At 41.2% G+C, this 23,252-nt stretch overlaps 1 protein-coding gene across 4 annotated transcripts; it reads right to left on the bottom strand.

Annotated features, from left to right (window-relative positions):
• Nucleotides 1-1,423: 1,423 nt before the first annotated feature.
• LOC124703378 (serine/threonine-protein kinase ATG1t-like) lies at nt 1,424-3,371 on the bottom strand. 4 transcript variants are annotated; one of them, XM_047235595.1, is made up of 8 exons: nt 3,120-3,371; nt 2,927-3,044; nt 2,754-2,812; nt 2,588-2,652; nt 2,222-2,315; nt 2,068-2,148; nt 1,885-1,996; nt 1,424-1,801 (listed from the first exon to the last, which is right to left on the bottom strand). In XM_047235595.1, exons 1-8 carry the CDS (start codon nt 3,369-3,371, stop codon nt 1,737-1,739), a joined length of 846 nt encoding a protein of 281 aa, XP_047091551.1. In that variant the 3' UTR covers nt 1,424-1,736. The 4 variants fall into 4 exon arrangements, with proteins under 4 accessions (XP_047091551.1, XP_047091549.1, XP_047091550.1 ...); XM_047235593.1 differs by having other exon boundaries at nt 2,927-3,371; XM_047235594.1 differs by having other exon boundaries at nt 1,885-1,987; nt 2,927-3,371.
• Nucleotides 3,372-23,252: the final 19,881 nt, after the last annotated feature.

Below are 23,252 nucleotides of genomic sequence, written 5' to 3'. Positions count from 1 at the left end.
GGGAGTGCCACTGCCGGGAGGGGTCTGGCTGGGGCGATACGATACCGCGGCAAGATCAGCATGGAGGCATGCGCGGCGGCGCCAGCCGGCCGCGAGCGCGTCCGGTGCGTGCCAGGAGTGGCGTCGGCCGTGGGAGAGAGATGCTGAGTAGTGGGGCGACGGACCACATGTCAGTGAGGAAAGGGCAGAAAAAAGAACCTTAACTGTGCCACATGTAACACATGTAAGTTTTCAGGGTAAATTTTGATTGAATTCAAGTGACTGTTATTTCAAGGTTTTCTCTGCTAAAGATTGAGCCAATGTATTAGGCAGATTCTCTTGGTGTTTTTTCTGTAAATTTTGAAGTAGTGGAAGTGTGGCTTTCAAGGTTCAATTTAAATTTGGCTCAAAGTCATTTATGTGTTCATATGGAAACTTTGAAATTGACGGCATATTTAGTTTTTAAAGGTATGAGATAATTTCGAACTCGCTAGGTTTTTCGCAGTTTGCTACACAAATTGTCTGATACCATATAGGCATTCTTGGGGATGAAAGACATTTTTATAGCTCATGTAAGAGCGTTCTTGGAGATGGCAGAAAAACCCTTTTCTAGGAAGACAGTTGGGTTGGACACAAGCCACAGGCTGCAAAAGTTACTGCTACATGGGGCCGAAAGATGGCGCAAGTGGCGCAAGAGGTCTTCGGGCAGAATCACAGATTGAATCCTGTGAGGAGAGGAGGATTAGCACCTAATTTGGTTTCTGCAAAACCTCAAATCTGTAACATCGTCATCTGTCATCGTTTGTCTTAGCTATCTTTCTCTGTAGTGGGGTGTAGCCTGAAAACTTGTAATTTTGGTTCAAATACCTAGCCTGTGGTTTGTTGCTTGGATGGTTAGGCTTTCCTTCTGGCCTCTCTTTAGTTTCAAGTTGGATAGATAGCACGTTTGTCCTGGTTTTCATGTTGAGTTAGTTCCTTGAACCATGTAATGTTCTGAGTGACTCTCAGTTTCTAATGAAACTGGGGATCCCCTGTGGGGTTCCTTTTTCCGAAAAAAAAATATAGGCATTCTTGCTGTCTTTACTCCTCTTTTATTCTTGTAGCACTTCCTTGAACGATTCATCATATTCATTCCGTCTTTCACTACTATAACCAGATCAAATGGAAGGTGAGGTGCACCAAGATACATGGGTGCTCTCTGTCTCTGCCTTTTTTTTCCTTTTCAAAAAGATTTCTAACCTGCATATTTCAGTTGTTTCAATGGCATCAAGTACTCAGGTGTATTTACCTCGACAGGCCTGCTTGACTGAGAAAACAAGCTAGTCAGGGAAGAGAGTATTTTATTTTCATCATGTATGTAAGGTACAAGTGTTTTCTTTCATTTGTATATGTAGAAGCCATCAGTTGTATATGAGCGGAATTAAGTAAAGCATGCCACAAACAATGTCAGCCACAACACTGCTTGCAAACCAGAACAGACGAAGTAGTAGCACCAGAAAAAATACATGACTGTAAAACCTATACTTATTACCATTTTGTATTGTGGACTGGTTCAAGAATCCAATGTTTTTTTTTCAGTTATAATGTACGTCAAAACGGGTCTTCACTTTTATAAATTCCCTAGATATCCATACCTTTTATATACATCAAGTCAAGAACCAATCAACTGATCCTAAGCTTTGAAGTCAGTCCAGTACAACAAACAAGTCAGTGAATCCTCTGCTTCAGACAATACTGCTCAGCGCCAATATCTAGTTTCACTGTGGCATTTGTGGCCTGAGGAAGCCGTGGTTGATGAAATCTTGCAAGGACAGCCGCTCAACTGAAAAGGGCATCGAAATGTATAACATCCAGAGTTTCAGCAATTTTTAAGTGAAGTAAGAGGCAACATGACCAGTGTCAAACCTGGATTTGTGCGTAGTAGTCTGGTGCATATGTCGATAGAGTCAGGATGCAGGCTGGGGGTGACGAGTTCCGAGAATGGCAGAGAGCTAGTTCTGTTTATGCACTGAAGCAACTAAAGAACGAAATATTTGAGCCAAGGACCGCTGCGAAATCTAAATTTCTGATAGACCTAAACCCTAGTACCTGCACATTGCTTCTACCATGGAACGGCGGGTAACCATTCAAGAGCTCGAAGAGGATCGCACCGATACTCCACAAGTCTACCTGCACAGATATTTTCAGATTTCTCCTATTCGTGTTGGCCAAAAATGTCGGGCATGTGAAACATACAGCATACCTTGTCATCATACTTCTGAAACAGCATGACTTCTGGTGCCATGTACAAACGAGTGCCACATGCTGTGTCTGCATATTCCCCAGGATGAAGAACCCTAACAAGCAGCAACAGATGTGACATTGATCTCTGTTTGTCCAAAAACACGATGCCTAACGAGCCTAACTTATCAGATTACAACCAATACATCAAGTTTAGCATCATGACTTGTTTTCTGGCCGCTACTTTTATGTGGCTCAGTAGCTAACAGAAGTTGAAAGACTGTCGAATGATCTCACAGTTAACTGAAAGAATAGCAACTTCTGCTTGCATTCCTATTTGACTAAGATGAGTACAATCAATCCAGGAGTTGTACATTTTAGAAGGTACCTGGAGAGGCCGAAATCAGATATCTTGAGTATCGCATCGCTGCCAGGACAAGAGAGTAGGATATTCTGCAACATTCAACGCTTCCATCAGTTCAAAAAAGATGGTTGAACCTAGTTATCAAACATTATACACACAAATAAATTAAGAGTGATTTCAGTCCCTGGACCTCAGGTTTCAAGTCCCGGTGGACGACATGGTGCCTGCGGAGCACTTGCAAACCAGATCCTGCCAGCCACAAGGGGCAAGCTCATTTTCTTTCACATCACATCTTGTATTACCACAAGCTTGCATGTGTGCAATCGAAACAATTGGGAATGGCTGATGGGTCAATCAATTTACCGATTTGTCTCATGAAATTTCTGGCCACGCGCTCCTCCACCCTGCCGCTCCGCTCGATGTAGCTCGCCAGGTCTCCTCCCTCGCACAGTTCCATGACGAGGTAGAGGCAACCCTGGGTCTGAGACAAAATGAACACCAATCCGATTGGTAGGAGAAGACAGATGACATAATTAGGGGCAAGGGAAGGCTGTACCTGGATGACTTCGAGGAGGCGGACGATGTTGGGGTGGCTGACGGCAGCGAGGAAGCGGAGCTCGCAGTCGAGGCTGTCCCGGAGGCGGCCGGGGAGACCGGCGAGCCGCACCTGCTTCACCGCCGCGGGGGCGCCGGTCGACAGCAGGACCGCGCGCCACACGGACGTGAACGGGGGCCTCCCGCCCAGGCGCTCCCGCAGCTCGTAGCCGCTCACCGTCGCCGGCGCCTCCTCCGTACTCCTCCCTGCCATCGACAATTTTTTTTTTTAGGGAAATAGAGAAAGAACTAGTAGAAAAATGTGAGAGTACAAGAATAGTCCTAAATAGCAGGATATTCACTTGCCTCATAGGAGCAATTGCTCCTGTTAGGTGAATCAATATTTCGAAGTGTCAAGGAGTGAAAGGAGAAAAGGTTGCTTCACCAATTAGTTCAGCGTTTTCCATTAAGGGCTCCTTTGATTCAAAGGATTTGCATAGGAATTGTGTAGGATTTGGTTCCTATGGGAAAATTTCCTATACATGTTGTTTGATTCATAGGAACATAGCCTATAGGAAAAATTCCTATAGGAATCTTGTAGTGTAATTCCTATAGGAAAAAAACATTAGCTCATACCTCATGGAAAAAATTCCTTTGCTACAATCAAACAAACTTCATCTTCCTATAGGATTCAAGTAGACATGCCATTCCAATCCTATATCTTTCCTATTCCTATGTTTTTCCTATCCTTCAAATCAAAGGAGCCCTAAAGCTTTAACTATGAATTTTTATTTGTCAGGAAACAACGCCAAAGGTGATAACCTGGAGTAAACCCCCGGCTCGCCATTACAAGCTGAACATAGATGCATGCTTTTTCCCTAATGGGTCGGGTTCTACGGCAGATATTATAAGGAATGATCATGGTGAGGTTATTGGTGGCGGGACTTGGCCATTGCTAAACATATTAAGTCTAGCCTCTGCCGAAGCTATGGTTTTGAAGAATGGCATGTTGCTACTGGAAAATATTGGATGCTCTCGTGTAGAGGTGGAATCTGATAGTTTGGAATTGATTACAGCTTGCAATGGAGAAATTGAGCTTTGGAGTCCTTATTCAGCAATTCTCTTGCAATGGAGAAATTGAGCTTTGGAGTCCTTATTCAGCAATTCTGGCAGATTGTTTTCAGATTGCTCAAAGAATTGGAAGAATCTCTTTTCACATTGTCCCAGAGAAGCAGAGAAGCAAATAAGACGGCGCATAATCAAGCTAGATTAAGTTTTGATTCTAATAATTTTTGTATTTGGGATAGTGATCCACCTCCATCTGTTTTGACAGATGCTTTGAACGATGTAACTGTTGGGGGGATGATCCCCGGTATGCCAAAGGCGTGCCAAACCGGATGGTTTGAACCATCAAGATACCGGTTTAAAGATCGTTCCGGAATGAGCAACTAGGCTCTTGGCTAAGTAAGTCTATACCGGTATCCCAGGAGGGGTATACCGGAAAGAGCAAAGAAGGTACCGGATTACCGGTACAGGCTACACTGTAGCACGTCGGTAAGACTGGTCAAAGATTCTCTCAGGAGCTAGAGGACAAAGATGAGCGAAGCACTTCAGCTTTAATCGAAGCTTTGGAGCTAAAGCAAATGATGACGTAAAATGTACCGGAGGACGTCAGCCTCCCTGATTAAAGATACCGGTGACGCCGGTAGCTAAAGAAGCTTTGTAAAGTAGTTTGTCTAGTCAAAGATGCCATTAGGGTTTCTTCCCCTGTAAGCCACCCTCTCCCCTATATAAGGAGAGGGGGTACACCCATACGCGGGTAGGTGTTATGTTGTATCCAGAAACCTGTAACTTCTTATGATCAAGGAATAGAAAGATCTGAGGAGGAATAGCTCTTGTGTTCTTCTTCTTCTACCTCTGGCCAAGGCCAAGTTCTTGAGGAATCCATCCGGAAACCTCTTCATCCATACCAAAACCCTCACCCGAATCCTCTAGCGCACATTCGGCCCCAACTTAAGCCATCCCATGGCATCTGTCTGTTCACCACGACGACAGTTGGCGCAGACCATGGGGCCAGCAGCTGCGCTTGCTGGAGTTCATATTCGGGCGGGCCTCCTCACCATCGACGGCGAGCGTGTCGTCACCGCGCTCGTCGAACGCGTCCTCTCCATGGACTTCATCAACGACAACACGGGCTGCTTCGCCAACGGAGGTAAGTTCCCCAAGAACGGCCGCGTCATCGAGTTCGGGAGCCTCCGCGTCTACTACGGCACCGTCCCCGAGCGCAAGTTCCTCTCGCCGGTGCTGGTGGCTCCGGACCCGGCAGCGTCGAGGTGCTGGTGGTTGGTGCAGGCGACGTCGGCAAAGGAGCTGCGGCGGAAGGCGCAGGACCGACGAAGTCCACGCATCCGGCCAAGCCGCCGACCGAGCGCGACCAGGTGGTTGCGGGTGCGCCCACAGCGCCACCGGAGACTCCTCTCCAAGCGGCCATGAACGTGCTGGCGACGCCCCTGGCGCAGAACATCGATCCGGCAGTGGCTCAGGCGGAGCTGGAGGCACAACAACAGAAGCTGCTCTCCGCAGGCGCCGACATCATCCGGGCGCAGCGCGAGCTGAACCTAACCCTACGTGAGTATAACGCTGCCCATGGCTTTGCTTCTGTTAGCGCCCAGGCTGCCAGGATACCGGAAAACCAGCTTAGAGCTCGCAACCTAGATCATGATCTGCGTAAGGAGATTCTTGTCGGAAAGAGTACCTCTGTATCTTTGAGCATGGTAGAGAAACCTAAGTACAGTAGTCCGGATAAAACCATAAAAGCTGCTAGGGCTGCAGTAGAGCTGTGTGAATCGCTTTCCGGAGATGCTTTGGCTAAACAACAGGATCGCGTTAGGGAGTTGCTTGACATGATAGAGGCACAAAATGCTGAGCAGCTTGCTAAGGTAAACAAGGCTGCGGCTTCAAAATCTGTGCGTTCTACAAAGAATGCCGGAAGCAAGTCCCATTGGCAGGCATCGTCCCCCCATCCGGACAGAAGAAAAGAAAAAGTAGTGAATGCACAGCAAATGACTGTGTACGATCCGGTACTTGCCGGAAAGCAACAAGCCGGGCGACACGAGGCCGGTTGAAAAAGCCAAGGGGCAGCACGCGGTTATGCCGGAAAAGGCTATGCCGGAAATGACTATGCCGCTAGAGAAGAAAGCGGGCAAAATTATCGTGCGCCAAGAGGAGCGTATGAGGAAATGCCTCCACCAAGGTACCGGCAGGCAAGGGCCGCGGTACCGGAACGTTAAGATGAAGCTGATTCAGGAGTTGAAAGAGTTGCAGCCTACCGAAACCCTTTAGGGACACGGTTAGGAGAAAGATGTCTACCAGACCAGGATGCGAGGCACAGGCTGGATAGGATGTACTTATCTGAAATGGTCGAGGCAGAAGGTCCTCCGGGTCCCAAGTGCTTTGGACCACGGATCATGAAAGAGGAACCACCGGTTCGCAACTTCACGTTGCCCCGTGACACAAAAACCTACGATGGCACCACTAAGCCGGAAGATTGGCTTGCGGATTACGTGACCGCAGTTTATGTCGCTGGTGGCGGAGGAACCGTTACCGGTGGAGGAAACCGGCGTTGGGCCGTGAGAATCATACCATCTTTCCTGGTGGGGCTGGCACGTATCTGGCTAAACAACTTGCCGGCAGGAAGCATAAACGGCTGGCTGGACTTTGAGGAAGCTTTTTTGAGCAACTTCAGCAGTACCTGCCGGAGATCGAACAGGCCTCAGCAGCTCGCCTTGTGCGTGCATCGTCAGCATGAAACAGACCGGGATTATTGATACGTCCCAAACGTATCTATAATTTCTTATGTTCCATGCTACTTTATTGATGATACTCACATGTTTTATACACATTATATGTCATATTTATGCATTTTCCGGCACTAACCTATTGACGAGATGCCAAAGAGCCAGTTGTTGTTTGCTGCTGTTTTTGGTTTCAGAAATCCTAGTAAGGAAATATTCTCGGAATTGGACGAAATCAACGCCCAGGGGCCTATTTTTCCACGAAGCTTCCAGAAGACCGATGGAGATACGAAGTGGGGCCACGGGGTGCCGCCACACTAGGACGGCGCGGCCCTAGCGTGTGGGGCCCCCGTGATGCCTCCTGGCCTGCCCTTCTGCCTACTTAAAGCCTTCGTCGTGAAACCCCCAGTACCGAGAGCCACGATACGAAAAACCTTCCAGAGACGCCGCCGCCGTCAATCCCATCTCGGGGGATTCAGGAGATCGCCTCCGGCACCCTGCCGGAGAGGGGAATCATCTCCCGGAGGTCTCTTCATCGCCATGATTGCCTCCGGATCGATGTGTGAGTAGTCCACCCCTGGACTATGGGTCCATAGCAGTAGCTAGATGGTTGTCTTCTCCTCATTGTGCTATCATGTTAGATCTTGTGAGCTGTCTATCATGATCAAGATCATCTATTTGTAATCCTACATGTTGTGTTTGTTGGGATCCGATGAATATTGAATACTATGTCAAGTTGATTACCAATCTATCGTATATGTTGTTTATGTTCTTGCATGCTCTCCGTTGCTAGTAGAGGCTCTGGCCAAGTTCATACTTGTGACTCCAAGAGGGAGTATTTATGCTCGATAGTGGGTTCATGCCTCCATTGAATCTCGGGACGAGTGACGGAAAGTTCTAAGGTTGTGGATGTGCTGTTGCCACTAGGGATAAAACATCGATGCTTTGTCTAAGGATATTTGTGTTGATTACATTACGCACCATACTTAATGCAATTGTCTCGTTGTTTGCAACTTAATACTGGAGGGGTTCGGATGATAACCCGAAGGTGGACTTTTTAGGCATAGATGCATGCTGGATAGCGGTCTATGTACTTTGTCGTAATGCCCTGATTAAATCTCATAGTACTCATCATGATATAAGTATGTGCATTGTTATGCCTTCTTTATATGTCAATTGCCTAACTGTCATTTGTTCACCCAACATCTGTTTATCTTATGGGAGAGACACAACTAGTGAACTGTGGACCCCGGTCCAATTCTTTACATCTGAAATACAATCTACTGCAATTGTTCTTTACTGTTCTTCGCAAACAATCATCATCATCCACACTATACATCTAATCCTTCGTTTACAGCAAGCCGGTGAGATTGACAACCTCACTGTTACGTTGGGGCAAAGTACTTTGATTGTGTTGTGCAGGTTCCACGTTGGCGCCGAAATCCCTGGTGTTGCACCGCACTACACTCCGCCACCAACAACCTTCACGTGTTCCTTGACTCCTATTGGTTCGATAACCTTGGTTTCTTACTGAGGGAAACCTACTGTTGTGCGCATCACACCTTCCTCTTGGGATTCCCAACGGACGTGTCAACTACACGCAGCAAGTAAATTTCTGGCGCCGTTGCCGGGGAGATCAAGACACGCTGCAAGGTGAGTCTCCCACATCCAATCTCTTTACTTTGTTTTTGTCTTGCTTTGTTTTACTTTATTTACTGCTTTGTTTTCTCTTATATCAAAAATACAAAAAAATTAGTTGCTAGTTTTACTATATTTACTGTCTTGTTCTCTATATTAAAAACACAAAAAAATTAGTTACTTGCATTTACTTTATTTAGTTTGCTTTATTTACTACTGCTAAAATGGGTACTATTGAGAATACTAAGTTGTGTGACTTCACTAGCATAAATAATAATGATTTCCTATGCACACCTATTGCTCCACCTGCTACTACAGCAGAATTCTTTGAAATTAAACCTGCTTTACTAAATCTCGTTATGAGAGAGCAATTTTCTGGTGTTAGTTCTGATGATGCTGCTGCCCATCTTAATAATTTTGTTGAACTATGTGAAATGCAAAAGTATAAGGATGTAGATGGTGACATTATAAAATTAAAATTGTTCCCTTTCTCCTTAAGAGGAAGAGCTAAAGATTGGTTGCTATCTCTGCCTAGAAATAGTATTGATTCATGGACTAAATGTAAGGATGCTTTTATTGGTAGATATTATCCTCCCGCTAAAATTATATCTTTGAGAAGTAGCATAATGAATTTTAAGCAATTAGATAATGAACATGTTGCTCAAGCATGGGAGAGAATGAAATCTTTGGTGAAGAATTGCCCTACCCATGGACTAACTACTTGGATGATCATCCAAACCTTCTATGCAGGATTGATTTTTTCTTCGCGGAACCTATTGGATTCAGCTGCTGGAGGTACCTTTATGTCCATTACTTTGGGGGCGGCAACAAATCTTCTTGATGATATGATGACAAATTAATTTGAATGGCACACGGAAAGAGCTCCACAAGGTAAGAAGGTAAATTCTGTTGAAGAAACCTCCTCCTTGAGTGATAAGATTGATGCTATTATGTCTATGCTTGTGAATGGTAGATCTAATGTTGATCCTAATAATGTTCCTTTAGCTTCATTGGTTGCCCAAGAAGAACATGTTGATGTGAACTTCATGAAAAGTAATAATTTCAACAACAATGCTTATAGGAATAATTCTGGTAACAACTATAGGCCATATCCTTCTGGTAATGGTAATAGTTATGGTAATTCTTATGGTAGATTTGTTTCGCCTAATGAGGAAAAGATGTTAGAAATTGAAAGAGCTACCAAGAGCTTTATGCAATCACAATATGAGCAAAATCAATTGTTTACTAAAACTATGAATGAACAATCTGCCTTGTTGAAAAATATAGGAAATCGGCTTGAAAATTTAAATATGGAGATTTCTGGTTTGCAAACTAAGCTTTCAAATGCTGAAAACCGAATCTCATACATGTCTGCGTCACAATCTTCTTTAATTAATAAAATGGCTGCTAAACCTGAGGATATTGATAATAAAATTGTTACTACAACAAACGCCATCCAAGTTCGAATTAATGAGAATATTAGATTGATGGCTGAATTGCATGCTAGGTGGGAAAGAGAAGAAAACGAAAAACTTGCTAAAGAGAATAATGTAGCTAAAGTTTGGACTATTACCACCACTAGTAATGTTAATGCTTCACATGTTGCTACACCCCCTACTATCAATGGTAAAATAATTGGTGTTGGCAATGTTTCTACTCCTAGTGAAAAGCGTGCAAAATTGCCTGAAACTGCTTGTGATAAAACTGCTGAAATTTTTCAAAATATTGGGGACAATGATCCCATTGCTGTAGACCATAATGGATTGGATTTTGATGATTGTCACATCTCTGAAGTTATAAAGTTCTTATGAAAACTTGCTAAAAGTCCCAATGCTAGTGCTATAAATTTGGCCTTTACAAAAAATATTACAAATGCTCTCATAAAAGCTAGAGAGGAGAAACTAAAACTTGAAACTTCTATTCCTAGGAAGTTAGAATATGGTTGGGAGCCTGTAATATCCCAGGTTTAGAGGCAATAAAATGAGAGAACACCAAAGTGTGCATTGCATTCATGCATAGAAAATCCGGGGAATTTTAGCGCTTTCAAATAAAACTTACCACAGTCACTGAAGTTTCACTTGACTTGTTGGAATTGAAGTAGATCATCAAGTCAAGCGCTATAAACTTCACTGTGATCTTTGCTAAACCTTGTTTTGGGTAGAGATGATTTGATCTATGGATTAGATCAAATGGAATTAGATTTACAACAACACATTCTTTAAGAATCAAACTCTAACTTATTAACACTTAAAAGTTAGCAACTACCTTTGTGTGTAATTTAATTCACTTATAAATAAGGTAAACCACAGGGTCTAAAGTGCATAAAAGCCACACATTCTTATTTAAATCATAACTTATTAAGTATATGGAATATCATAAAACTAAATCCATTTACATTACGAATTATAGTTCAAACTATTTGAATAAAACTAACTATGAGTATTTTGAAACTCATATGATCATGCCTTGGTGAAATCAAACAACAACAATCCAAGTTTGAGAAATAACCCTCAACCTTAACCTTTTTACCAATATTATAGTGTAAATCCAATCAAAGATGGTATGATGACTCATCCACATTAATAAAACCATCCACATGATATTTAGTAGCAAATGCCACTTGGCTATCCAGAAATAAATCATATGAGAGGATAATCTCTATGCCATGTGGGATGAAAATATCTACATGACTTGCTTTCCAAGCTTTGCCACCTCATGCTCAAAGGATTTCTATGGATAAGGGCATGACAACCAAGCACCTTACTCATCAAACCAACACAAGAGTCACCACCTATGTGTCATGATACTAGAGCTTGCCCAAGCCTATAAATAGAGCCACACCCTTCATCCATTTCATCACCTTGTAGCATGACACAAGGAAGAGAACACATAGAGCCACTCCATGTGAATTAGCTAGGATCAAGATGAAGAAGCTAGGAGGTGGAGGCATACCACAAGATGCAGGTTTATCAGATTTCCTGAAGAACAAGCTACAAAAGATACCAAGGTAGAATTCCTAGGGAAACCATATATTTAGAGGATCATATCATCATATCTTGAGTAGGACCTTAGGATATTCCAAGACATTGATAAGTGAGAGAAGTTATAATACTAACCATAGACATGTTCATACAAGCATATTAGAGAAGTACTAAACCTAGTTATTCAAGTCAATATTTGATCTTGGAGGTGAGAACCCTATTTCAATAACAATACCTTAGCAAACCAATTCCATAATCATCACAACTTGGTATTAATTACAAACCCTAAGAATCTTGGATGAGTGTGATGAGATAAATATTAAAGAAGGATTAGTGAGGAATGAGTGGATCTTGTATAATGCATGATCATATCTTGTAGACCTAGATAATAAGTTAAACCATATGATTACTAGATCTCATCTATCACACAAAATAATAAGTATATCACTAGTAGTTAACCCCAGACCAATCCTCATGCCTTGTGTGGAGGAGTCACCCTAGCTAGCCAATAAAACATAATCAAAGCTTATGCTTATACCCAATTCTAGCTTGTGTATTACATGGGTAATCCCAAATAAAACCCTAGACCACATTTGAATCCAAGTATCAAATGGGATCATGAAAAGAACCCTGCCATGCCTCATGCCTATTGTTACTTCAAATAATGAAGCATCACCAAAACCCTAAACCTTCCACATAGGATCCACTCCACATAAAATGATATGCCTAACTTGTGTATCCTGGATCACAAGTATAATCCAACCTAGAAGTTGCTAAGCAAGATTAGTAATTATAGAGTTTAATCAACCATTTTCTCAAACCTTAGAAACAATCATACACATAAAATCATGAACCAATCCAATACAGTTACCATTTGTTAAACCCTATCCATAATTCAACTATATGTGAGCAATCACTATGGTTAAGCAATAGAAAAATATAATTTATTCACCACGCACATGTTCTAAAATTTTAAAGCATTTAAACAGATTTGATTTCTAAATTTAAAAGCAATTGAGATGAACCCTAAAATAATATCTATTTGAATCTTAACTTGTACCTAATAAGAACCAAAATTAATCAATTATAAATGGTTGTTTAAAAACAAAACAAGACAATGAGTATCATTATCAAATTGTTATGATATTCAAATAAGTTAGAACCTACAAAACAAAATAGAAATCAGAATTGAATTCAAATAACAAAATTCAAAACAGAAAATAAAAACAGAAATAAAAATTTGAAATAAGAAGTGGAGGGAAACTTACCCTGGTGGCAGCCCATTACCACCACGTCGCAGCCCAGATCCGCACCAGCCAAAGCAGGCCAACGCAGCCCAGACGCGGCCAGCCCAAAGCCACTTACCGATACAATTGCTTTAAAAATCGTGCAATGGAGGGACTTCGTCATCGTCTTCTTCTTCGGCGTCGACAGCGCGACATCGCCAGTAGACACCGCTCTCGTCGACGATAAGGATGCCCGGACGTCGCAGAAGGTTCCAGAACGTCACCCTAATCGTTTCGCGTCCGAGTCTATTCGCGGGAGAGAAAAGATCTTCGCCAGACCACCTTCTAGAGACCGCCACCTCCCGACCATCGCCGTCGTCGTGTCGAGGTCTCAGAGCTCCCCTCGGCCTATAAATAGTTGGAGATCATCACCGTATAATCCTTGTTCTTCGTCGCCCATCCATTCTCTCTCAATCGCTCTCTATCTCCCACTGGAACCACCCCCATGGCCGGCCAGTTCTCCGGCTAGTCGTCGATAGAAGCCACCCCGGAGTCCACCGTGTAGTCGAGGAGAAGCGCCATGTCTCAGGGAGCATCCTCGTGGAAGGAATCGAGGAGAGAGGTCTCAATCGCAGCCAATCGACCGTTCCCTTTGATCGGCATCCCGCGGAACATTGAAGATTGTCGTCGTCCTTGTCTCCGGCAGGCTCCGCCGAGCATCTGGGAAGCATCAAGGTGAGCAGGCGCGTCGATTGAGCCATTTCTTGCTTCCTAAAGATCATCCTAGCATTAGTTCATATATTGGCCGGAGTAGCTCCGCCGCGGACATGACTGCCGGCGAAGCTCCGATGAACTATTCGACAAACCATCACCACCATCGTGTTCCTTGTCTTCTTCCCGTTCGTTTAGTACCAACCACGCATCTAGGGAGGCCTTTTAGCGGCGGCGCCACCGTGCTCTGGCCGCCGGCGTTTAAACGTCGGGGAGGTCAACGACCTCAGTCCGTTTTGACCGGTCTTTGCCTGCGTGGCAGTCTACGTGTCCATGGGTCCCACTCGTCAGTGTCTAGGAGTAGAAATGAACCGGTATCTAGTATTTTCCTTTAATTTCAAATTCCAGTAAATAGCTGAAACTTTGCAAAATCATAGAAATTTCATTTCAACTCAGAAAATTATGAATAATATGTCAAAATGCTCAATAAAATAAACTCTATTCAAATAAAATATAAAACAAAAATGTGTGTCAAAATCAAAATTCACTTATTTTTTAACCTTATTAATTATGCTATTTCATATATTTGAAATACAAATTGAATTCAATAAATAGTTAAGTTTAAAAAATTAAATTTTAACTATTCAGTAACTAAGTAAAATGTTAAGATTCATTTTATTTACCATATTTGCATTAACTTAATTATTAGTGGTAATTCATAAACCCTACTCTCCAAATTACTATTTTCTATTTTCTTTAAATAGTAATAACTCAAGAAAATATTATAAGTCAATATTATTTTGGTAAATCAAAACTTATTTACTTAAACATCTTTAGTTAACAAGTTAATTATTTTAAACCCTAATAAAAATTATTAAACCTTGATTCTTAATTAAACCAAAATAGGAGTACTCTAATTATTAAATCTTGTGAAGAGTAATAAAATGTCAAACCATTCCTAATTTTGATTCAAAGTAATTAGTTACCACACCTATATGTCCAACCATCCTTTTTAGGAGTTGTACCATGATTTAGAAACCCTAGTTTCAAATTGAGTAAGACACTGGATCCCATTATTTCATGTGATCATTCCACCTTAGAACCAACTCTAAAACCCCGGATATGTGTCACATATGATCATGGGAGATTTACTTGACATATAGAACCCTAATTATCAACAATTGAATACATGCTTAGAATCCACTAGCATAAAACCAAGTCACATGAGATTATCATTTCATGTTCCTATTCTTAATTAAAACCTATATGATCCACTAATGTCACCTAGGTAGAAACCCTAACTTGTTAATTGAATTAGTACCATTGATCACCACTCCTATATACCATACCATTAAGATCAACCTCAATCATTAAACCCTAGTAGAACCATAATGATAAACCCTAGTATCAACTTTGTGTAGCAAATCACATCACATGTTCCTATCCAACTAAACCTTACTTAGGAAATGATAAACCACTTAGCTTAGAAACTATTAGAGATTATTTGGTAAAGCAAATATGAAGTCATAGTAAACCCTAACTCATAGCAACACCTTAATAACCATCCTTTGATATGATGCTTAGGAGAAACCATAGTAATAAACCTACTAATACTTGCTACATGTAGATCACTTCTACTTAAGCACCAACCAGATCCTATTAGTAAACCCTAATAGCACTTAGCTCCTATTTAAAGTAGTTCATATTGTTATTTTAACCTGTTCTTCAAAAGTTATTCTTTTGAAGTACAAATGTCAATCAAACCTTAGAAGCCCTATCCTTCTTTGAAATACTCATTATTTCTTAAACAACATGTTCTTCAAAAGTTATTCTTTTGAAGTATAGTATAAGTAATCATCAACCATGTTCTGTAGAACTTAAAATTGACAACTGTTCTTTACGTACTATTCCATCACTATTCTTATGTATATGATTGTTATGATGCCTTATATCACTTGGTTATGATGCTAATATAACCAAATCCTAATAAGAACCTTGTTTCAGAACCATTATAAAAGTGCAACCAACCCTAAAGAAATCTTTACAACTCATACATCCTAAATCATCGAGGTTAGGTTACGCTCGGGACGATTGCATCTCATATTATGCATTATAGCATCTTTGCCAGTTCTTTAAACATTGTCCTTACCGGACGATGATGGTATATCAGCATTTGGAGTTATCACGTATCGAAGCTTTTGCCTGCATAATCTTGCAGTCAAGAAAGGCAAGTTCATCGCTTGCTCATGTCATTTGATTATTTGTATCAAACTATATGCAAAGTACTATACTTATCACTCATGCATTGAAAAGCAAAGTATTATTTTACAATTATGAATATGACTATGCGGTGGGCAATGGAACCATGGTATGTGTTGATATGGTGGAGGTTCCATTGCATGGGTACTACTCATCTAGGACTAAGTACCAATGCCGTCCAGTGATTCTAGCGCCGTACATATCGCGTTATCCATAAGATCTATAATGGCTCTGGGGAAGTCAGCTGTATCTTTTCCCTTCTGCACGCCAACGGATTGGTAGAGCTGGTGGGGTGCTGGAGGCACTGCCGCAATAGGTTGGGATAGCCTTTTAAATCCCCATCCATTAGTGATGATAAGCTCTACGATCTATGATGGATTGTCCGGAGTACACCGTGAGTAAAGCCGTATTATCGGGAGAAGTCTACTGGGGGTGTACGGTTGGACAAAAGGGTGGGTTTGCAGGGTCGTGGAGAAGGCAGTGATTGGCTTGGATCTTATACTGGGCCTCACACCCAAGGAAGTGTGGACGGGGACATACTCTCGGCCGGCAACAAAGTTAAGATCTCTTGTGGGGTAAAGTAACGCACCTCTGCAGAGGGTATCAAGAATTGTGATTGTCACTCCCTGTTCCGGGAAGGGAACCGCGAACGCGGCAGGAAAGGAACTCCACGAAGTTCTGTCAACTCCGTGAAGACCGACGGGCATAGTTTTCGAATAAAATAAACCTTTGGAAGAAATGTTTATGAAAACTTGCATTGGCCTATGACTTTCCGGTCTATGGCCGTAGCTAGTGCATGATACACCTATTTCCTAATATGAACTTGCTGAGTACGCTCGTACTCATTCTATCCCGTTTGAACCCCCTTCTTAGATCAAGGCACCGAAGGAGAAACTACCGTGGAACTCAAAGACAAAGGAGTCAACTGCAACAAGATGAAGAATCGAATCAAAGAAGTCAATGGAGTCAACTTCTACATCAGCTATTATGGAAACCTAGACTAGTAATAGAAGGGAACATTTCCCTAACCCTAGCACCTAAGTAGCTAGATTTCTATAGCAAGCCAAGTAGCTCTTGAACTTAAGTTAGCAATAAGATAGACTACGAGACGTTCTTCTGGAGCTTTATTTGAAGTTTTACCTCACTGTAAAGTTGGATGCTGTGTTGATCTTCGTCAAACAGCTCGTGTGTACTTCTATAGACATACCTTGGACTCGCATATGTTTCGTTGTACCACTCGAGAGATGTAATATGAGTGGAACGGTGTTTCACTTGTGTTATGTCAACGACTTGTGTACTACACCATGCAGTGGTACGCTGGGTCACCCACAGCTAGTATCAGAGCAAATGCTTTGACCCTAGGATTAAAACCCTTTAAAGGAGACCTATAGGTTTGGTAGTGTCTATAGGAAGTTGTCATAGCTAAACCAACTATTCTTTTGACTTGAGATGGGTATTCACTTGAGAATAATCCTGACACACTTGAGTCAATCTTTCTATCCTATATTTCTTAAATGAGGTTAATTAGTTATCTTGCTTCATTCCAAAATAGTAGAACACCTTTGAAGCTTAAGATAATGGGTGGTAGTAGACCACAACTGGTATACAACACATGGTAGTCCAAAGAGAGGATACAACCATAAGGAAGATATCCTATTGGAAGATGTATACCAAGTCATGTTATGGTTAAATAAGAGTCCTTTAAAATGTCAAATGACTGATGTTAAGTAATGAAGATAAGTTATATAAGGTAGTATCTGTCTATGATGAGTCAATTATAGGAGGTAAGGAAGAATGATAGGAGTTATACAGCTCTACTTTTCATGGTAAAGTTGGTAATCGTATATGATTCACTTGTGAATCATGATGTGAGGGAAAAGAACATCATAAGTACGATAACAAAAGGATGATAAGGAGTAGGATTTAAGGAATAGTTCGAAAGCTTAGGCCTTAAAATCCTAATAGCTGTGCCAAGTATTCTAGAACCATAGTCCTTAATTTAAAGAAGGCTTATTTAAAGCATATCACATTGAGAAATCCTAGAGTTATAGGTGGTATATTCTAAACCATCATGTGTTTAGAGTAGACATGTTAGAACTAATTGTATTATAGGAAGTAATCCTCAATAGCACATATATATGATATACTATTTTGTTAGTACTTCCAAAGAAAACTAGGTTAACTTCAACTATCCCAGGCCATTTTGTTTCAAGTTTGTCTCATTGCAAATGTGCAATTATGATAAATGTTGAGACAAATAGTAGAAATTCACGTATTCGTGCTAAGTATCACGACCTAAACCTATGTAATGTGGTGTTATATACTACACATCTGATCCTGATGTTTAGGGATGTCTTACCCAACTGTTGTATTCAGGCATATAAGGATGTGTATTATAAGCACAAAGCTGGATCTTCTTGGATTTTCTTGAATCTTCATTGATTGACTAGATCCATACATGAAGTTTGACTTTGATATGCAAATGCATGTTGCGATATCAAGCTCTTACTTGATGTTATAGGTCTAGAGGGTAAAGGTATTCGGGTGAGGAAGTGACGAATTCGGAGATTTTGAAGAAAAGATGAAGGTTCACTAGATGAAGGAAGTCAAATTGTGGGAAGCAACCACAATACTCTAAAGGAAAGACCAATCAAAACTCACTTTTATCCTTAATCAAGGAGTATTTCAACATGGAAGTACCATAAAAGTGAGAAAAATAGTGAATATGGAGTAGTAGAAGTGGAGCCGTATTCATTATGGAAGAAGGGAATGCAAGCGAAGTCACTTACAATACTATTTTCATAGTGTCAACAAGTGGTTTCTTGCAAAACAAACCCTGGAAGAAGGAAAATAGACAAGTGAAGTCGTAGCTGGTATAATAAGACCGCAGCTGATATAGGATAACCATGAAGAGAAGGAATGTTAAGTGAGGTATATCTTAACTAAAGCTATGTAAGTAGCCACAGCTGGTAGGTAGATATTGACAACCACAACATAGCCACAACTGGTATCCAATAAGCTACATCTGGTACTAGGTAGTCTGCAGCTGGTACCAGATAGCCACAGCCTGAACATTTCTTTACCTAAAAGAAAGGGGGATTCCGCAGCTAGTATTTCACAGCTGGTATCTCGTAGCTGGTAAATTTTTTTAATTGGAGGATTCATAATGGATACCCACAACTGAGTGGATACACCACAAAGAATTCTTCGTGAGACTCTAGAAAAGTACAAACTACAAGTTAGACCAACACTAATCTTCAAACCTTGGAGTTTAATGATTAGAAGAAAGGAAGTTTGAAGATCATTAGTAAACTCCAAGGGGGAGAGGAAGGTTGAAGGAGAAGTATTAAAATATGATTTGGAGTATGATAGACGGAGAAAAAGGTCTAAACTGAGAGGAAGTCCGATCTTATTTTTATAAGGTTGTTGGGAAGTACCCATATAAAAGTACTCTCAGGAGATTGTCAGACCAGAAGCCGAGGTTTATATATTGAAGAAGTAAGGGTTAGACCTTAACTTAAGTGGGTAATTGTAATTACTCCAAAACCAAGAGAACTTAAGTAAGCTTAAGATAATGAAGTTGGATGAAGAAGATGTCGGAGGACAATCAAAGCTTAAGAATATACTATACGAAAGAGTTTGACCATACTAAAACATAAGCCTATTAGAAAGATTCCTTTCATGAAACCTAAAGAAACCAAAGGGAAGATAATTAGTATAAACTAGAAGCCATGATTGGATGGACTAAATGAGTCTAATCCATTCGTAGGACTAAACAACCAGGATCATGCCTATTGTAAATACCATACCAAGTACCATTACTTTCGTTATGGTAGTAAGGGAAAACAATACCCTACCTTAAGTGAATCTTTTAGAATTAAGGTTTGGACATCACAGCTGGTACACCATAGTGCCATATTGCACCGCAGTTGGATTATCGCAGCTGGTAGAACCAAGTTTTGAGTACCCAGATAGGAAGCTATCACCACAACCATTAGTAAAGTCCATTAGCATAAGAAGATGTCCTAATCCAAGAATCTTTGGAGAGTAAGCCTATAAGCTTAGAGTGTTGGAAGGAATCATAGAATTGAAGAAAGTATCAGTGCCAGATATCAAAGGACTTCATGAAGGATCAAGACAAGGGATATATTCAACTATATCTAGTGTGATCACCATGGAGTTGAAGGATGGTGATCTGTTCAAGACATTTCAATGTTCCGAAACATGAGAGCGTTCGAACTTCGGGACGAAGTTCAGCTTTAAGGGGGAGAGGCTGTAATATCCCAGGTTTAGAGGCAATAAAATGAGAGAACACCAAAGTGTGCATTGCATTCATGCATAGAAAATCCGGGGAATTTTAGCGCTTTCAAATAAAACTTACCACAAGCCATCGAAGTTTCACTTGACTTGCTGGAATTGAAGTAGATCATCAAGTCAAGCGCTATAAACTTCACTGTGATCTTTGCTAAACCTTGTTTTGGGTAGAGATGATTTGATCTATGGATTAGATCAAATGGAATTAGATTTACAACAACACATTCTTTAAGAATCAAACTCTAACTTATTAACACTTAAAAGTTAGCAACTACCTTTGTGTGTAATTTAATTCACTTATAAATAAGGTAAACCACAGGGTCTAAAGTGCATAAAAGCCACACATTCTTATTTAAATCATAACTTATTAAGTATATGGAATATCATAAAACTAAATCCATTTACATTACGAATTATAGTTCAAACTATTTAAATAAAACTAACTATGAGTATTTTGAAACTCATATGATCATGCCTTGGTGAAATCAAACAACAACAATCCAAGTTTGAGAAATAACCCTCAACCTTAACCTTTTTACCAATATTATAGTGTAAATCCAATCAAAGATGGTATGATGACTCATCCACATTAATAAAACCATCCACATGATATTTAGTAGCAAATGCCACTTGGCTATCCAAAAATAAATCATATGAGAGGATAATCTCTAGCCATGTGGGATGAAAATATCTACATGACTTGCTTTCCAAGCTTTGCCACCTCATGCTCAAAGGATTGCTATGGATAAGGGCATGACAACCAAGCACCTTACTCATCAAACCAACACAAGAGTCACCACCTATGTGTCATGATACTAGAGCTTGCCCAAGCCTATAAATAGAGCCACACCCTTCATCCATTTCATCACCTTGTAGCATGACACAAGGAAGAGAACACATAGAGCCACTCCATGTGAATTAGCTAGGATCAAGATGAAGAAGCTAGGAGGTGGAGGCATACCACAAGATGCAGGTTTATCGGATTTCCGAAGAACAAGCTACAAAAGATACCAAGGTAGAATTCCTAGGGAAACCATATATTTAGAGGATCATATCATCATATCTTGAGTAGGACCTTAGGATATTCCAAGACATTGATAAGTGAGAGAAGTTATAATACTAACCATAGCCATGTTCATACAAGCATATTAGAGAAGTACTAAACCTAGTTATTCAAGTCAATATTTGATCTTGGAGGTGAGAACCCTATTTCAATAACAATACCTTAGCAAACCAATTCCATAATCATCACAACTTGGTATTAATTACAAACCCTAAGAATCTTGGATGAGTGTGATGAGATAAATATTAAAGAAGGATTAGTGAGGAATGAGTGGATCTTGTATAATGCATGATCATATCTTGTAGACCTAGATAATAAGTTAAACCATATGATTACTAGATCTCATCTATCACACAAAATAATAAGTATATCACTAGTAGTTAACCCCTGCACCAATCCTCATGCCTTGTGTGGAGGAGTCACCCTAGCTAGCCAATAAAACATAATCAAAGCTTATGCTTATACCCAATTCTAGCTTGTGTATTACATGGGTAATCCCAAATAAAACCCTAGACCACATTTGAATCCAAGTATCAAATGGGATCATGAAAAGAACCCCGCCATGCCTCATGCCTATTGTTACTTCAAATAATGAAGCATCACCAAAACCCTAAACCTTCCACATAGGATCCACTCCACATAAAATGATATGCCTAACTTGTGTATCCTGGATCACAAGTATAATCCAACCTAGAAGTTGCTAAGCAAGATTAGTAATTATAGAGTTTAATCAACCATTTTCTCAAACCTTAGAAACAATCATACACATAAAATCATGAACCAATCCAATACAGCTTACCATTTGTTAAACCCTATCCATAATTCAACTATATGTGAGCAATCACTATGGTTAAGCAATAGAAAAATATAATTTATTCACCACGCACATGTTCTAAAATTTTAAAGCATTTAAACAGATTTGATTTCTAAATTTAAAAGCAATTGAGATGAACCCTAAAATAATATCTATTTGAATCTTAATTTGTACCTAATAAGAACCAAAATTAATCAATTATAAATGGTTGTTTAAAAACAAAACAAGACAATGAGTATCATTATCAAATTGTTATGATATTCAAATAAGTTAGAACCTACAAAACAAAATAGAAATCAGAATTGAATTCAAATAACAAAATTCAAAACAGAAAATAAAAACAGAAATAAAAATTTGAAATAAGAAGTGGAGGGAAACTTACCCCGGTGGCAGCCCATTACCACCACGTCGCAGCCCGCATCCGCACCAGCCAAAGCAGGCCAACGCAGCCCGTACGCGGCCAGCCCAAAGCCACTTACCGATTCAATTGCTTTAAAAATCGTGCAATGGAGGGACTTCGTCATCGTCTTCTTCTCCGGCGTCGACAGCCGCGGCATCGCCGTAGACACCGCTCTCGTCGACGATAAGGATGCCCGGACGTCGCAGAAGGTTCCAGAACGTCACCCTAATCGTTTCGCGTCCGAGTCTATCCGCGGGAGAGAAAAGATCTTCGCCAGACCACCTTCTAGAGACCGCCACCTCCCGACCATCGCCGTCGTCGTGTCGAGGTCTCAGAGCTCCCCTCGGCCTATAAATAGTTGGAGATCATCACCGCATAATCCTTGTTCTTCGTCGCCCATCCATTCTCTCTCAATCGCTCTCTATCTCCCACTGGAACCACCGCCATGGCCGGCCAGTTCTCCGGCTAGTCATCGATAGAAGCCACCCCGGAGTCCACCGTGTAGTCGAGGAGAAGCGCCATGTCTCAGGGAGCATCCTCGTGGAAGGAATCGAGGAGAGGAGGTCTCAATCGCAGCCAATCGACCGTTCCCTTTGATCGGCATCCCGCAGAACATTGAAGATTGTCGTCGTCCTCGTCTCCGCAGAGCTCCGCCGAGCATCCGGGAAGCATCAAGGTGAGCAGCGCGTCGATTGAGCCATTTCTTGCTTCCTAAAGATCATCCTAGCATTAGTTCATATATTGGCCGGAGTACTCCGCCGCGGACATGACTGCCGGCGAAGCTCCGATGAACTATTCGACAAACCATCACCACCATCGTGTTCCTTGTCTTCTTCCCGTTCGTTTAGTACCAACCACGCATCTAGGGAGGCCTTTTAGCGGCGGCGCCACCGTGCTCTGGCCGCCGTCGTTTAAACGTCGGGGAGGTCAACAACCTCGACCCGTTTTGACCGGT

Source organism: Lolium rigidum, chromosome 3 (assembly GCF_022539505.1).
Source record: "Lolium rigidum isolate FL_2022 chromosome 3, APGP_CSIRO_Lrig_0.1, whole genome shotgun sequence".
NCBI classification, from domain to species: Eukaryota; Viridiplantae; Streptophyta; class Magnoliopsida; order Poales; family Poaceae; genus Lolium; species Lolium rigidum.
Note: the sequence above shows the minus strand (reverse complement) of the source record. Positions and strands in the feature narration are given on the sequence as shown.